The 18582-nt window shown below is 37.3% G+C and overlaps 1 protein-coding gene across 1 annotated transcript; it reads left to right on the forward strand.

Moving 5' to 3' along the window:
- The first annotated feature begins 1677 nt into the window (after positions 1-1677).
- LOC120296851 (vomeronasal type-2 receptor 26-like) lies at positions 1678-11166 on the forward strand. The gene is made up of 7 exons (XM_039318878.1): positions 1678-1729; positions 2152-2162; positions 3233-3411; positions 4408-4699; positions 9104-9331; positions 9634-9760; positions 10262-11166. The coding sequence occupies exons 1-7, from the start codon at positions 1678-1680 to the stop codon at positions 11164-11166; spliced, it is 1794 nt and encodes a 597-aa protein (XP_039174812.1).
- The last annotated feature ends 7416 nt before the right edge of the window (positions 11167-18582 follow it).

Genomic DNA, 18582 nt, shown 5'->3' on the forward strand with positions numbered 1-18582 from the left:
AGATGGGATGGGCAAAACTGGCAGTTAAGATTACGGGAAGATTTAGCGCAAGAAAATATTATTTATTCTTGGTTCCAATATAGGCAACTAGTAGATAAATGGAAGGTGGATTGTAAATTGGGTTTTCTTAGAGAAGATGGAAATCTTATTAAGCAAGTCAAGGATCAAAGACAAACCCACATCAAGAGAATCTATGGGGTATTAGTTGAAATGGACTCAGAAACGGAATTAATTAAAGACTGCATGATTAGATGGGCGCAGAATTTTGGTGTCCCAGTCTCATTGGACATCTGGGAAACCATTTGGGTGAGAAATGTCAAATTTACACAAGCACAGAACCTTAGGGAGAATTTTTATAAAATGTTTTATAGATGGCACCTTGATCCACAAAAAATGTCTCTTATGTACCCTGACGTACAACCCAAATGTTGGAGATGTGGTTATACGGATGCTTCCTATTATCATATTTGGTGGTCATGCAGAGAGATAAAAGCATTTTGGATCAAAATATGGTGGAATATCCAGAGAATTTTTAGAAGGAGGGTAAAATTTACTCCGCAATTATTTTTGTTGGGCATTGTTACAGATTGTGATACAAAGGAGGTTGTATTGATGTTAAATTTGATTACAGCCGCCAGGCTGTTAGTAGGACAATACTGGAAGAAGGAATCTTTGCCTACATTGCAGGAATGGTTTTTTAAAGTAGCTTATCTGGCGGAAATGGCAAAGATTTCGGCTTTCTTAAAGCAACAAACGCAAGAGAAGTTTCTTGCTGTTTGGGACAAATGGATAAAATTTATACAATTTAGATTGGGTATAAAAAAATATCACATAGCTTTTTCATAAGTTTTATTTTTATATATAGAGAATGTTATATATAGATATTTTTATATATATATATAAATATAAATTTTTTAATTTAATTTTTTATTTTTATTTGTTAATTTTTAACTAAGCCTATATTCTGCTCTGGGAAGCTCAGGGGGGGGAAGGGAGGGTGTTTGTGAGGGGTGGGGGATGGGGGTTTTTTTTTATATGTAATGTTTAGTTTTTTTTTCTATATGTTGTTTTTTGTCTTGTATTGTTTTTGTCTTTTTGTAAAATTTATAAAACTTTCAATAAAAAAAAAATAATAACATTAAAATAACCCAGCATAGTTTTATCACTCAAAAGCTTAGTGACCATGCAGATATAGTTGTATAATTTTTTGCGTAGCAGCAAAGTGCTAGTTTGACGACTCCCTTCTCTTAGGAATTAGTTTCCATGAATGAATGAAGGAAATAAAGTATATAGTGGTACCTTGGTACTCAGCTGCTTTCAAACTCATCAAATTTGGTAGTCAATACATTTCAACATGAAAAATGAAAATTTTGTGGTGGTATTCATTGTTTGTTTCATGCACAAGCTTGAACTTCTAAGCATTGGCTGCCATTATTCCTTATGAGAAAACATTATTTGGTACACTTCATTTTTAGTCCTCATCATGCTTCCCTGAACAAATTAACAATGAGTACTAGGGTACCACTGTATTTGCCAGTTGTTAGTTTGATTTTTTTGAAGAAGTATAAAGAATAATTATCTCTTCTTCTGTTCTTTTCATTTTTGGAGAATGCAACTATACTGACACATATTTCCACTTTGTCACTTAAACACTCATTTTGTCTTTAACATGTTAGAATGGAAGATTTCAGCATCTTACCAAAAGATAAAGTAGAAGTACAGGAGAGATGTAAAGATGTTCTACAATTTGGCCACAACTAAATAGCTAATGTCATTGAGGGGTGGGGTGAAGAGGTAGAGCTCTCTTCTCATAATCAGGAGGCTGTGGGTTTGATCCTATGTGTAGTGGCAGATATTTCTCTCTCTGGGCACAATGAGTAATTGTCTGCTGAGAACTCTGCATAGACATCAGGAAGGGCATCTGGCCAGTAAACACTTGAGCTCCATTCAGTTGCCCCAACTCCACCCTGATGCAAGGGATTGCAAGATTGTTAAAAGAAAAAATTAGCTAATGTCATTATATAGAGCAGGGATGTCAAACTGCCGGCCCCTGGGCCAGATGCATCCTAGCAAAACCACACCCCGCTCAACTGCTTTGAAATTCATTGAATTTGATACTCAACACATTTTGATATGAAAATCTTGTCTCAGTACTCATTGAGGTAAAACTTGTTGGTGTCAGCTCCTTTGTGACTCACTATATTATTCTAAATTTGTTTTTTACTTATTGTTTGGTATTCACTGGAACCAATTAAGGATAAGTACCAAGTTACCACTGTATAAAATTGAAACCAGAAGATTTTCTTTTAGAACTATTGGATGAAGAATTTGGAGAAAAAAAGGAAATTTATTACATATGTTGACAGCAGTAAGAATCCTATATGGGCAAAAATGGAAAGGCTTGTTAATTCCCACAGTGGAAGAATGAGGGAAGAGAAGCATTTTATTGCTGATTTGTTTACTTACTCAATTTATAAGAGCCAGTATGGTCTAGTGCAGGGGTCTTCAAACTTGGTCCTGTTATGACTTGTGGACTTCAACTCCCAGAATTCCTCAGTCAGTGTGCCTGGCTGAGGAATTCTGGGAGTTGAAGTCCACAAGTCATAAAAGGGCCAAGTTTGAAGACCCCTGGTCTAGTGGTTAAGGCATCAGGCTAGAAATCAGGATACCATGAGTTCTAGTCCATTAAAGCCAGCTGGATGATCTTGGGCAGGTTGCTCTCTATCAGCCTATCACCTCACAGGGTTGCTGTTTAGGGAAAATAGGAGGAGGAAGATAGGTTGTATATGTTTGCCCCTTGAGCTGTTTATGAGAAAAGTTATAAATATGTGGTGCAAATAAATAAATGTCACCTAACTCAAACAAAGTGACTTTGGGTGGTATATAATACAGAGTTTCTGCTGAGATCATTTTCTTTGTCAACAGGGATTTGATGCCCTACAACTGCCATAATGATAGTGATTAATGGAAGGAAATTGTGAGAGGTAGAATATCGATGACTGCAAAGCCACTTCAGCTCTGACAACTTGTGCTTACTGCATAAAAGCCCTGCCAAAAGGTTGTTTTTAAAATATCACTCTTTGATCCGCATTTGACAACAGCACAATTATTCACTTTTATTTCCTGAATTTTTGATCAAGGTGCTGGGTGCTTGTTTATCATGGTGGTAAGATTGGGGTGGGGCTTACCTCAAGAGCTCCTAGTTCTTTTTCTAATCTTCCTGCTTGTAAAGCTCAACCATTCCTTCAGAAAACATTTGAACCTAAAAGATCCTTATCAGCGAAAAGTTTCCACACACCCTTCAGATCTCTCAGATGAAATTATAATTGGAGAATTTGTATCCATGACACTTGGTAATTATAGGGAACAGAAGTTTAGGGAACATCCAATTTCTTCACCAGCACAAGCTTAGTAAGTGATTCTTCATTTTTATCTAAGGTGTCTCTGACCCATAACATTTTTTCCTTAAAAAACTTTCAATGGTTTTTCATTCTTGGAAGATTCTGTTTGGGTCTGATGATCATTCTTACTTTCCCCACCTAAATGACTATTTCTAAATAATGATAGATCTCTTATCCTGCCTTCTAATTTTCTCCATGTCTTGACATTTTGTATGTCAAGCACACTTATAGCAGAAATTGAGGTGGGAGGCAGGTTTCAGCTATTAACTTTTGACTGAAAACATATAGATAGCCTGTGTGTGAAGATGGATTTGCTCAGAGCCCTAATAGTTCTCTCTGTACAATTTAGATCCCCTGGTAGATAATAAGGAATATATAATAAGATTAAAAAATGTTAATTCTAAGATATTGTTTCATTTGTAGGGTATAGTACCTTGGGCAAGTTGAATGAGAATAATTAGGAATTTTTACATCCCTAATTCCTTTCAAGAATTCTCATTAGAAACCCTGACAAAGTATGTCTATGGCTATATTATATTTAATAATGTACTTTGGATGCGTAAAGGGAGAAGCAATTTTGTATATCCAAAGTATACATCCAAAATTTTGTGTATCCTTATATACTTTACCTGGAAGATTAGATCCTCTCTGTCTCTCTGTCTGTCTCCCCCATCTCTCTGATTTAAGAGCATAGTTTCTTTATGACATCTATAACTTGTATGAATTACACCATTGAGATATATAATAAAGTACAAAAGAAAAGAGTATCAATTTTAAAAAAGAAACCTAAAATATATAGACAGATATATAGTGTGTGCATTAATGACAGAAGAAAGAAACTTATTCACTTTGCTTTAGGGGAATATCTGAAGCATTTATTTCAGAAAGAGTTTCCCATCTTATAGAGAACGATATTCAGTTGAGCTCTATGGGCAAGCGATGATCTAAGCTGCAAGTCACTTAATTATTAGCCCTTAAGATCTAACATTCAAAATTCTCTTGGCAGTCTAATCCCTAAAAACTACCAGCATGTCCTTGCTTTTCTTTTTGCCATTAAAGAAATCAATAAGAATCCCGATCTGTTACCCAACAACACATTAGGGTCCAAGATTTATGACAATGCGTACAATTCATGGAGAACCACTTGGACCACTTTGGATCTTCTCTTTCTAAGAAAAGGGGATCCACTCAATTATTACTGTATCACTGAAAAGGAAGTCATGGCCAACATTGGGGGACTCACCTCTGAAAATTCTATTCACATGGCCAACATCTTAAGTACTTACAAGATTCCTCAGGTAAATGTTTGGAAATAGGTATATAGAAGGAAAAGGAGAATAACTGTTAAGTCTCAGTGGTAAAGGTAAATTCTTCTATTGTTTGAACTGTCATTTTACATCTACTTCTAATTGAGGACCTGGCTTACTGCAAGCTTGAAATGTAAACTAGAGAAATCAAATTTCTTTCATATCCTTTTCACGAATTTCAAACTAAATACACTGATTGATTGATTGATTGTCTGACTATGTGCCATCAAGTTGATGTTGATTCTTAGTGACCACATAAATATGAAAGCTACTTAACTGGTATTTCTCATCTTCAAAAGGACCACCATGATCTTAGTTCTAGTTAACCCTGTATTCAGCTCTGGGAAGAGGGGGGGAGGGTTTTTGGGGAGGGTAGGGAGGTAGTGGGAGAGGGATTTTTTGTAAAATTCAAAAACTTTTAATTAAAAAAAAGGACCACCCATGGGCAATGTAAGTGAGTCCATCCACTCACCAAACAATATACTAAAGTGGATTTTTAAGAATGTCCAGTAAATTTGTATCTAATATTAGCAGCCATTTAAAAAGAGTGTATACAAAATTGAATGTTTTTCTGTGATTTAAAATGTTTTTCCCCAGGTTAGTTATGGCTCCTCTGACCCCATTTAAGAGAGAAAATTGGTTTTTCTTCTTTCTACCGAATGATTCCCAATGAAGCTTTTCAATACATGGGGATAGTTCAACTTCTGAAATATTTTGGATGGAATTGGGTTAGTCTAATTGTTTCAGACGATGAAAGTGGTGAAAACTTTCTTCGAACTTTGAGACCCAAGCTTCTACAAAATAATATTTGCATAGCTGGGATACAGATGATCCCAATTATGTCACTATTTTTATTAAGAGAGATACTTGAGAAAAAACTCCTTCAAATTCAATCTGTTATCTCCCAAAGTAAAATCAATGTGTTCCTTGTATATGGAAATGGCCAGTCTCTGGAAGGATTACAGATGGTTTTATACTCAATGGAAATTGGCCATAACAAGCCTCTGGAGAAGGTGTGGATCACAACATGTGAATGGGATTTCACTGCTCAGAACCCTGCCGGACGATTTATCAAAAAATCCTTCAATGGAACCCTATCATTCTCACTCCATACCAAAGTTGTGCCAGGATTTCAGAATTTTCTTGAGAAAATAAATCCTCTGAAGTCTACATTTTATTTCCTGTCTGAATTCTGGACATCAACATTCTTCTGCTCACTCAACATCCATATAGCTTATGGACAGAAAATGAAGAATTGCACTGGGGAAGAGAAGCTGGAGAGCCTTCCTGATTTTGTCTTTGAAATGGGGATATCTGGTTGGAGTTATAGCATCTACAATGCTGTTTATCTTGTGGCACATTCTCTCCATGCTTTGTATTCCTGGAGGAACAAACGGAGGGGAAGCAGAAATCAAGTCCAATGGAATCTCCAAAATGTTCCTCCCTGGCAGGTACTCACAAGTAAATTGGTCAATTCATTAAAACCAAAATAATTTAGAAAACCAAAAGAGAACTAAAACAGAAGCATACCTGATGTAACAACAGAGATAAACTAGTAAACACAACCAGCATTTGAAACTGCAAAGAAAAGCAAGTGAATGTTTTTAGAAGAATGTTGAGAGAATGGAGATACCTTATAAAATATTTAAAGTGAATTAGAAATTGAGAGTCCAGATGCACCAATGAGATACTGATTTAAAATTGATGCTAAATTTAACACCATAGGGAAAATGGATAATTTAATCCAGGGCTTTTCAACCAGTGGTATGGGTACCACCTGTTGTAAATTGGCACCTGGCAGGTGGTACGTGACCATCCTATAAAAGTGGTAGCGGGGGAAGGGAATGAGCTGAACTGGTGGAAGCACCGCACAAGCCTGAGTGAGAGATGGCTGGAGCGGCAGGGCTGTCAGGGCTCAGTGGAAGCGCCAGGATCAGTGCTGCTTTCCAGCTGATTGGCACTTCTTTGGGGCTGTCAGGGCTCAGTGGAAGCACCAGGATCAGCGTCAGGCTCCAGCTGGAGCTCGGTGCTGATCCTGGTGCTTCTGCTGAGCCCTGAAGAAGCACCAATCAGTTGGAAAGCAGCACTGATCCTGGCACTTCTGCTGAGCCCAGAAGAAGCACCCATCAGCTGGAATGTTGCAGCATCTCCAGGCTCTTGTGATTTACATTCAGATGCTTGGCAACTGATTCATATTTATGGCAATCACAGTGTCCCAGGGTCATGTGAAGTCACCAAAACCTGCTGCAACCACCCAGCAGAGGGGGGGGGGAATAAAAACCAAACAACCCTCCACCCCACCCCCGCTGCCAATCCTCAACAGAAATGCTCCCAACAATGAAAACCTCAGACAGGAGGAAGAGCGCCACTAGGCAGGCAGGCAGGTGTCTTGCTCAGCTGTGGCTTGAGGGGCACTTTTTTCAGAGCCATTGTAACTTTCAACAGTCACTAACTGTTGTAAGTCGAGGACTACCTGTACTTTATCACTTTTTTCCTTTTTTTTCTTTTTGGTCATCAAGTTTTGTTTTTTTTTATTGAAAGTTTTTAAAAATTTTTTACAAATAACAAAAAACAACAACAAAAAAAACCAAAAACCCTCACCCAACCCCTCCCAAACCACCCCCTCCAACCCCCCCCCCCCCGAGCTTCCCAGAACTGAATATAGGCTTAATTAAAATTTTAACAACTTATAAAATAGTTAATAATAAAATATATATGACATAAGCATTAAAAAGGAAAGATACTTGAAAAGAAGAAGAAGAAAGAATGGAGAAAGAAGAAAAGAAATGGAAAAAAAAGGAAAAAAAGGAAAAAGTACAATCTATAAAATATCAAAAATTATATACAAATTATAAAAAAGCTAAATGATATTTTTTTATATCCAATTTATCTTGTATAAAATTTATCCATTTTTCCCATACAGCAAAAAATTTCTCTTGTGATTGCTCCTTTAAAAAAGCCGAAATCTTTGCCATTTCCGCCAAATATGAAACTTTAAAAAACCACTCTTGCAAAGTAGGCAAGGATTCCTTCTTCCAATATTGCCCTACTAACAGCCTTGCGGCTGTGATCAAATTTAACATCAATATAACCTCCTTAGCATCACAATCAATAACAATACCTAACAAAAATAATTGCGAAGTAAATTTTACCCTCTTTCTAAAAATTCTTTGAATATTCCACCATATCTTAATCCAAAAAGCTTTTATATTTTTACACGACCACCAAATATGATAATAAGTGGCATCCAAACAACCACATCTCCAACATTTAGGCTGTAAATCAGGGTACATAAGGGACATTTTTTGTGGATCAAGGTGCCATCTATAAAACATTTTATAAAAATTCTCCCTTAAGTTCTGGGCTTGTGTAAATTTAACATTCCTCACCCAGATAATTTCCCAGGTATCCAGTGGAATTGGTTCACCAAAATTTTGTGCCCATTTAATCATACAGTCTTTAATTAATTCAGATTCTGAATCCAATTCCACTAGAACCCCGTGAACCCTCTTAATGTGAGTTTGTCTTTGATCCTTTACTTGTTTAAAAAGATTTTCATCTTCTCTAAGCCAGCCCATGTTACAATCCATCTTCCATCTATCCACTAATTGTCTATATTGAAACCATGAATAGGTAATATTTTCATGTACTTAATATAAGGAACCCTATCCATTTTAACTCCTCTCCTTATCCCCTCTATCGCATGCCAAGGTATAGCCCAGGTCATCAAGTTTTTGACACGTTGCTAGGCGACTGGTGGTACTCGGTTATTGGCATATCCTAAAAGTGGTACAATGGTTAAAATGGTTGAAAAGCCCTGATTTAATCCATTCTGGGTTGGCTCCTTCTCAAATTAGCAAAAACAACCAGATATTTAATCCCACTATCAGAAGAGGAATAAACAGTAAGGATTGACTACTTCTCCCAAATGAGTAAAAAGGCCTAAATTGCTTGTAGCTGGAGTACTCCAGAAAAGGTGTAAGTTAGTTACGATTTAGGTAGAAATAAAAAAGTGATGAACGGACATAGCCTGATTTCTTTGAAACAAAATATTTATCCATGTCATTCAAAACTGGGAGAAGTGAGTCTCTGGAGAATGAATTTGATAGGCAGACTTGTAGTTTCTCAGGGAAAAGGGAAAAAAATCCTTTCTGTCATCTTACATAGTTTAGACAGAATGGAATGAGTCCCTGGTTTCAGATTCAGATGAAAAATATTGCTGTTACGGTTAACCATCCATGTTCTCGTTGGATAAAACCTTTTCGATTCTTGATGTACTTCAAAAACACTAATTTTCAGTACTGCATCATATCTCAATTTAAATGTCATATCACTGATGTTCCAAGTGACCATTACTTTTTGTTACAGCAGTAACCTATTTCTCCTTCCCTCTAGCTTAATTCATTTTTGAGACAAGTCCACTTTAACAATAACGTTGGAGATGAAATATTTCTCGATGAAGAGAGCGATTTAGCGATAGGCTATGACCTCATCAATTTGGTGACATTTCCCAATGAATCTTTCAAGAGAGTTCAAGTTGGAAGAATCGATCCCAGTTTTCAACTTGGAAAAGAATTCATCATTAATGCAAGTGCCGTTATGTGGAATCCTACGTTTCATCAGGTTGGAACTGTTATATTTTCTTACGCTTAATATCAGTATCATTTGAGTGGTAATCTGGAGAACAGCAAGGAAATTTGTTGAGAGAGCTGAATTTAGAAAATATATTGGGGAAAAAGAAAAATGCAGGAAGAGTTACCAATGTCAGATAGTTGAGAAAATAGGAATCTTTCTAAGATATTAATAACCTGATTCATAATTTCTAAAATCTATCTGTTCCAAATGTATGTAATTCAGAATTATCAGTGAGAGGAGAAAGCTATTTCTTGTTCTATAGACTCTTTTTTTCTGGCCAATATTAACAGAAGGTGCCAAAATCCACCTGTGTTGAGAGCTGCCATCCTGGACAAAGCAAACTAATTCAGCAGGGGAAACAAATCTGTTGTTATGATTGCATTCAGTGTCCTTCAGGGAGGATCTCAACACAAATGGGTAAGTGTAGAATTCAGATCTATCTAGGAAAACATCCCGAAATTTTCTATTTTGTGCTTTCTCCCTCACATACATCTAATGACTTTATTATGGTTTATGGTCTTCAGTAGTGTATTCAAAGGCTATTCTTATATTGATTTGTGCTTTTAAATCAGGGACCCCAACCCCCAAGGTGTGCCTATTCAGAACTGGGCCATGCAAGTGGTGTGCAGTTATATGTATGAACACGTGAAGCTCCATTTGTGTGAGCTTTGTGCACCTGCTGCTCATGCAAATGGAGCTGTGTGCTCACCCATTGCTTGTGCAAAACTATTCTCTCTCCCCACCACTGCCAGTGCTGTTACTGTTCCAGAAAGCTGAAAAGATTGGGGACCATCATTTTAAAAGACTTTTGTAGAGTTTAATACTAACTTTTCTATATCAAATAATATATAAAGAGCAGGAAGTATGAAAAATATTAGTACAAAGTTCAAATACTGAATTTATGCTTGTGATCTTTAGATGCAGATGAATGTGAGTCCTGCCAAGAAGAACAATATCCTAACACAAATCAACAAGAATGCATTCCCAAAGTAATGACTTACCTGTCCTATAAAGATGGCCTGGGAACAGCTCTGACATCTTTGGCACTTTTTCTTTCTCTGACCACACTTATTGTGATGGCAATCTTCAGGTTACACTCGAACACTCCCATTGTGAAAGCCAACAATTGCAGCATCACATGTATCCTACTCACCTCTCTGCTGCTATGTTTTCTTTGCTCCCTCTTCTTCATAGGAAGACCTAGCAAGGAAACCTGCCTTTTAAGGCAGGCTGTGTTTGGTATCACCTTCTCTGTTGCTGTTTCCTGTGTACTGGCCAAAACGATCACTGTGGTTCTGGCTTTTGTGGCTACAAAACCAGGGAACAAGATGAGGAAATGGATGGGAAAGAGGCTAGCAATCTTGGTTATTGTGCCTTGTTCTTTGATTCAGATTGCCATCTGTGCTGTTTGGTTAGTGAACAAGCCCCCTTTTCCAGAATTAGAGAAGCATTCCCAAGTGGGTGAGATCTTAGTGAAATGCAACGAAGGCTCAGAGATGATGTTTTACATTGTGTTGGGCTACATGGGTCTTCTGGCCATTGTCAGCTTCACAGTGGCTTTCTTTGCCAGGAAATTGCCTGACAGTTTCAATGAAGCCAAGTTCATCACTTTCAGCATGTTGGTGTTTTGCAGTGTTTGGATTTCCTTCATCCCCACCTACTTGAGCACCAAGGGCAAATTGATGGTAGCCGTGGAGATTTTCTCCATCTTAACCTCTGCTTTTGGTTTATTGAGTTGTATTTTCCTTCCCAAATGCTATATTATTATAATACATCCTGAATTAAATAAAAAGGAGCAAATGGTAAGGAAAAGGAATGATTGATACTGCATAAGAAGAAGCTAAGATTCGTAGTTTCAAAATAAAGGCACAATGCCAGGGTAGACGTAATGCAGACAATCTCTGAAAGATTCTAAGGCAGTAGTTCTCAACCTTTCTAATGCCATGACCCCATAATACAGTTCCCCATGTTGTGGTGACCCCCAACCACTTATACATCACCGGGTGCCAGGGGCGTGGCCAAAGAAAAGGGGGAAAAATGGCGGACAGCCTTGTTTGGTGGCCCCCGTGAAATGGTCGTTCGACCTCAAATGGGGTCCCGACCCACAGGTTGAGAACCACTGTTCTAAGGTGAGATTGGCTCATTTGTTAGCTGAAAAATTGAGAATGGTTGAAGGCTAATTGTGTGCTTTTTGCTGAATAAAGATACGTTCTTCATTTTGTTTAATATATATATTATTAAAAATTTAAACTAACATAAAAACTAACATTAAGAAAAAAGAAAAGAAAATACAATAGTGCAGAAACAAAAAATAAAAATAAATTTAAAAAGGAGCTTCAAGGTTTTTTTGTTTCAATGATTAAATGAAAATTATTGATCAAATTAAGAATAATGGAAATTGGCCAAGATTCTTTGCAAAGCAGATAGTTGGTAGCTCTATTAAAGAAATTAAGTTCAGTCTTGTGTACAGGAAGTTTATCGATTGAGATATTTTGCTTTCTGTGACACTAGGAGGTGACTGCTATTAAAATTAATCTAATCCCACAAAAATAAAAGAAATTCCAGAAAGATAAGAGGCTGTTGCTTATATGGTTCAGGTCTTCTTTTTGAGAAAAAGGCAGGAGAATTTTGCATAAAGTTTTCTAGTGTGCCATTTATACTTATTGCTGATTTGGGATCCAATGCTCATTATCAGTTGGTCTATTGCAATGGACTTACTTGGAACTGCCCTTCAAAAGCATTTGGAAGCTGTGTCTGGTTTGGAATGCAATTGTATTTGTCATTTTTTAGTATGAGTATACTGGCCCACATTAAAACTGAAATTCTATTGCCTGCTCTCAAAAGAAAGTATATATCTATCCATACACATGCATAACACATATATACACATGATATACAGTGGGGCAAAAAAGTATTGCCCCACTGTATATCTTATATACACATGATATACTGTGGGGCAATTGTGCAAGTTCTCCCACTTAAAAAGATGAGAGAGGCCTGTAATTGTCATCATAGGTAGACCTCAACTATGAGAGACAAAATGAGCAAACAAATCCAGACAATCACATTGTCTGATTTGGAAAGAATTTATTTACAAATTATGGTGGAAAATAAGTATTTGGTCAATATCAAAAATTCATCTCAATACTTTGTTATATATCCTTTGTTGGCAATGACAGAGGTCAAACATTTTCTGTAAGTCTTCACAAGGTTGGCACACACTGTTGCTGGTGTTTTGGCCCATTCCTTCATGCAGATCTCCTCTAGAGCAGTGATGTTTTGGGGCTGTCGCTGGGCAACACCTTCCAAAGGTTTTATAATAATAATAATAATAATAATAATAATAATAATAATAATAATAATAATAATAATAATAATAATAATAATAATAATAATAGTAAAGTTGGAAGGGACCTTGGAGGTCATCTAGTCCAACCCCCTGCTCGGGCAGGAAACCCTACACCATTTCGGACAAATGGCTGTCCAGTCTCTTCTTAAAAACTTCCAGTGTTGGAGCATTTACTGCTTCTGGAGGCAAGCTGTTCCACTGATTAATTGTTCTCACTGTCAGGAAGTTTCTCCTTAGTTCTAGGTTGCTTCTCTCCTTGATTAGTTTCCACCCGTTGCTTCTTGTCCTGCCTTCAGGTGCTTTGGAAAATAGCTTAATTCCCTCTTCTTTATGGCAGCCCCTGAGATATTGGAACACTGCTATCATGTCCCCCCTTGTCCTTCTCTTCGTTAAAGTAGACATACCCAATTCTAGCAACCGTTCCTTATATGTTTTAGCCTCCAGTCCCCTAATCATCTTTGTTGCTCTTCTCTGTACTCTTTCTAGAGTCTCAACATCTTTTTTACATCGTGGTGACCAAAACTGGATGCAGTATTCCAAGTTTTCTATGGGGTTGAGATCTGGAGACTGGCTAGGCCACTCCAGGACCTTGAAATGCTTCTTACGAAGCCACTCCTTCATTGATCGGGCGGTGTGTTTGGGATCATTGTCATGCTGAAAGACCCAGCCATATTTCATCTTCAATGCCCTTGCTGATGGAAGGAGGTTTGCACTCAAAATCTCACGATACATGGCCCCATTCATTCTTTCCTGTACACGGATCAGTCGTCCTAGTTCCTTTGCAGAGAAACAGCCCCAAAGCATGATGTTGCCACCCCCATGCTTCACAGCAGGTATGGTGTTCTTTGGATGTAACTCAGCATTCTCTCTCCTCCAAACACGACGAGTTGTGTTTCTACCAAAGAGTTCTACTTTGGTTTCATCTGACCATAGGACATTTTCCCAATCCTCTTCTGGATCATCCAAATGGTCTCTAGCAAACTTCAGATGGGCCCAGACATGTACTGGCTGAAGCAGGGGGACACGTCTGGCACTGCAGAATCTGAGTTTCTGGCGGTGTAGTGTGTTACTGATGGTTGCCTTTGTTATGTTGGTCCCAGCTCTCTGCAGGTCATTCACTAGGTCCCCCCGTGTGGTTCTGGGATCTTTGCTCACCGTTCTTGTGATCATCTTGACCCCATGGGATGAGATCTTGCGTGGAGCCCCAGATCGAGGGAGATTATCAGTGGTATTGTATGTCTTCCATTTTCTAATTATTGCTCCCACAGTTGATTTCTTCACAGCAAGCTGCTTACCTATTGCAGATTCAGTCTTCCCAGCCTGGTGCAGGTCTACAATTTTGTTTCTGGTGTCCTTCGACGGTCTTCACCATAGTGGAGTTTGGAGTGTGACTGTTTGAGGTTGTGGACAGGTGTCTTTTATACTGATAACAAGTTCAAACAGGTGCCATTAATACAGGTAATGAGTGGAGGACAGAGGAGCCTCTTAAAGAAAAAGTTACAGGTCTGTGAGAGCCAGAAATCTTGCTTGTTTGTAGGTGACCAAATACTTATTTTCCACCATAATTTGCAAATAAATTCTTTCCAAATCAGACAATGTGATTGTCTGGATTTGTTTTCTCATTTTGTTTCTCATAGTTGAGGTCTACCTATGATGACAATTACAGGCCTCTCTCATCTTTTTAAGTGGGAGAACTTGCACAATTGGTGGCTGACTAAATACTTTTTTTGCCCCACTTTTTTTCCCATATAGTGGAAAGAGGAAGGTTGAGAGTTCACAAGGTTGATACTATATGGAACAAAAGTGAGACTGAATCTGGATGTTCTGTTTTGGTTACCCAGAATCCTCCTCCCAGAAGGTAACAAGGAAAACAGGTTATGAAATGGATGTGTAGTGTCCCAGACAATATTGCGGACCCTGCTCAAGCAATGCTTATATGCTATGTCCTGGATTGAAGGAAGGGAACTGCCAATAATGTTTTCTGCCATCCTCACCATTCTCTGCACAGCCTTTCAGTCTGAAGCAGTAATGCTTCCAAACCAGACTGTAATGACAGAATGCTCTTGATCAAATGTTGGTTGTCATTTTTAAACTGCTACATGATACATAGTAATGTGCAGGGCTGCCTGTTTTCAGTGGTGTCACAGTTCTGGCAGGTTGGGAAATTCTGGATCCATTTTGTGAAAGAATGATACCGAGTGGGATCCTGGACATATGTCTTCTGTACTGTGAAGCTTCTTTTCAAAATTCAGATGGTCCCAACCATGTGGACTTTCTAGAATCTTTTTTTTTTATTGAAAATTTTTTAAAAGTTTTACAAATAAACAACCAACCCTCACCCAATCCCTCCCAAACACCCCCCTCCCTCCCCCCTCCCCGAGCTTCCCAGAACTGAATACAGGCTTATTTAAAATTTTAAAAAACCTAAACAAATTTTTACAACTTATAAAATGATTAATAATAAAATATATATGACCTAGGCATTGAAAAGAAAAATACTTAAAAAAGAAAGAAAAAAGAGAGGAAAAAGAGAGAGAGAAAGAAAAAGAAGAAGAAAGAAAGATAAAAAAATAAAAGAAAAAAAGAGAAGGAAGAAAACAAAAGACGGAAAAAGAAAAAAAAACAATCTATAAAATATCAAAATTTTTTATACAATTTATGAAAAAGCTAAATGATATTTTTCCATATCCAAATTATATTGTATAAAATTTATCCATTTTTCCCATACAACAAAAAATTTCTCTTGAGATTGCTCCTTTAAGAAAGCTGAAATCTTTGCCATTTCCGCCAAATAAGAAACTTTATAAAACCACTCTTGTAAGGTAGGCAAAGATTCCTTCTTCCAATATTGTCCTACTAACAGCCTTGCGGCTGTGATCAAATTTAACATCAATATAACTTCCTTAGCATCACAATCCGTAACAATACCTAATAAAAATAATTGCGGGGTAAATTTTACCCTCCTTCTAAAAATTCTTTGAATATTCCACCATATCTTAATCCAGAAAGCTTTTATATTGACTTTCTAGAATCTTGAAGACTTGGTTCCTTCTTCAGTCATTGGGGCTAGAATATTGGTGGAGTCCTTTAATGGAGGTGGAAGTTGTTTAATTCTTACATGCCTTGTAAGAGACTCAATTGATTTTTAAATGATGTTTCCAATGGTGTTTATATTTTGCTTTTATATATACTTTATTAGCTGCTCAGATATATTTGTGTATGGATGGGAAGCTATATAAGTTTGCTAAATGAATACAGATTTAAATACTAACAGGATTAGATACCTTGTTCTATTCATGTGACAAAGCATTAAGAATTATATTGAGACTTTGATTACTACTTTTCAAGGGAAGACTCCTGAAGTTGGGCAAAGATTTTTTAGAGCAGGATGGGACAATCTGGAGAATGATGGATATTTTGGTAGAAAGTTCAAGATCCCTGTTTGCGTGCAGTGGTGACAGGGTCCTAGAATGCTCCTTCTCAGCTCAGTGAAAGTGTTCTCTTCCCATCTCTGAACCTGCATACCTTTCCCCCAGTGTGGAGGAGGACATAGATAAATCCATACTCTCTAAACAATGGACAGGCATGGTAATGGTGGGATTATACAAGCCAGATCTCTCTATCCTGCACTGTCATATGCACCTGCCTTCTCACAAGTCCTCTGCTGATGGAACTGCTTTTGAACATAGGCTTAACACATTTCTTGAATTGGAGATTGACTCAGAAGCCTGGGGTTTGAAATAAGCATTTAGTCAAGTAGCCAAGAAGTGCCAGGCAGCTTCCATTCCTCTGAAGTCACCTGATAGGATGAGCGATGAAGCATGCCACTTTTTTTTTCTTCAATAAAACTGCCGGTGTTTGTTGTATTTTCAAAGAAATAGTAAGATTGTCCTTTGAAGAACTTTTGAGTGCATTTTTGGCTTCCTTAAGTCTTTCTCTTTCCTTGGTCACAAATGAAGTAAGTCAGTAGAAAACTATTTTAGTCTTCATGATCTGTTCATTCCTTCACATCAACAATTGTGCTTTGAAGAGTCAACTTGCACTCTTTTCCACATCTGATATCCATGCCCAGATAGATAGCTCATACGATTATGTCTAATTAGAAGAAGTGTCTAATTGGGATCATCAATGTCATGATGGCTTTCTTGGCATGGACATTGCCTGATAGTTAAGTTATGCCAATCTGTGAATGGAAAACCCTTCCCTCTTCCATTATATACTTAACAATAGAGTTATATTTCCTTTTCTTTTCACTGAGACTGGCACATAATCAATTGCGTACATTCAGAATCTCATTTATTTGGGCCTCTGAAATCTACCTTTGTAAGTTTCTGTGCTATGTAGGGCTATTATAGAGAAATCACAGTTGGCCTTATCCCTCATTTACCTGCCTCAAGATGAGATGTGCAGATGGTGTATTTTTGTTTTAATTATCACTTTTTTTCCTCATCAAGCATATTGTACTTTTGATTCTCAATATCTATTTTTCTATTGAAAGAAAGCCACATCCTCTGTGAGGATCCTATCAGCATCTTTTCTTTGTTGGTGTATTTGTTTATTAGATTTATAAGGCCACCAACTCAAACAATGTAACACTAGCAGAAATACAATAAAAAAAGAATAAGCAATAAACATGACTCCTTCATGATAAGGGGCCAGGCTATTTTATGGACCGCCTCTCTCTGATTACATCAGGTCACCTCATCAGATGTGCTAGAACAGTGGTTCTTAACCTGGGCGATATCGCCCCCCCCCCAGGAAACACTTTTGAGACTTTTTCGTACAGTGAATCGCTGTATATCTGTTGTACAAAAACATCAGATCGCTTGCTATTAGTGGATTGAATTGTGTTTTCAAATGTTCCTCCAGCTAGCTTCAGTACAGAATGCCACATTTATGTGAATACGCATTTCTTATCTTCATGTGCGTTGTGCAGCAGCTTCTACTCTTTTTATATTTCTTTTTGCATCTTAAATTTCACTTGTAATTCTATCATTAAATATTACTGTTTTTCTTTTCGGGCATTTCACTTTCTTGCAATTGAATTTTGTTTTCAGTGGTCATTACATTTAAGTGTCTTGAATAAATAAGATAATAATGAAATACATGTATCACGAAGTTTGGGAATAAAGTGATGGGTGGCACCAAATTTTTTCATACAGTTGAGATATGGGAAAAAGACTGGAAATAAATTATTTGCATTGATATGTCCTGATGACAATTTTAAAGAAAACAAAAAAAGTGTTTGCATAAATTGAAGAACTTTTTCCTATGTGGTGATTGAGAGGTTATGTTGGGGGAGAGGGGCGATGACAATTTCATCATTGGCTCAAGGGGGCGATTCGTTCAAAACAGGTTAAGAACCATTGTGCTAGAGGATGCATGCTGTGGGACCATCAGATAGGGACATGTATTTAGTGGTTCCTATGAAATGTAACCTCTGATGTGTTATCCGGCTTATGGAACATTCTTCATCCCTAAAATTAGATGAGCTCTATCCTGTTTAATTCCTGAAGGCCCTCAAGAGTTGATTATGTCATCAGACCTGGGGCTCTCAGGGAATGGGAGACATGTGTAGATGGTTCTATTGCTGAGATGGCTAGTTTTACTCTCCCTTCACCTAGGATTTGCATTTCTGTTTTTATATTTATTGTTCATATGATTTGTATATATATTTATACCTGTGGTTTTTATCTGTGGTTTTACCTCTTTGTTGTGCACCACTGAGATTTCCCTTCCATGTGTGGTGGGTAGCTTTATAAATTCAATAAAAAATAAATAAAATAAGGGACAAGATAGCAAAGAAAGTGTGTTGACAATTTAATAAAATTGCGTAAATATTGTAAATTGAAGTAAAATTGCTAATAACAAATCACTATTTTGTTGAAAT

The sequence above is a fragment of the Crotalus tigris genome, unplaced genomic scaffold (genome assembly GCF_016545835.1).
Source record: "Crotalus tigris isolate CLP2741 ecotype Arizona unplaced genomic scaffold, ASM1654583v1 scf7180000021626.135803, whole genome shotgun sequence".
NCBI classification, from domain to species: Eukaryota; Metazoa; Chordata; class Lepidosauria; order Squamata; family Viperidae; genus Crotalus; species Crotalus tigris.

Coding starts and splice junctions, on each gene's coding strand:
- LOC120296851 (XM_039318878.1), top strand. CDS start 1,678: ATGGAAGATTTCAGCATCTTACCAAAAGATAAAGTAGAAGTACAGGAG. Junction 9,332..9,633: donor GGAATCCTACGTTTCATCAG/GTTGGAACTGTT, acceptor CAATATTAACAG/AAGGTGCCAAAATCCACCTG. Junction 9,761..10,261: donor GAGGATCTCAACACAAATGG/GTAAGTGTAGAA, acceptor TGTGATCTTTAG/ATGCAGATGAATGTGAGTCC.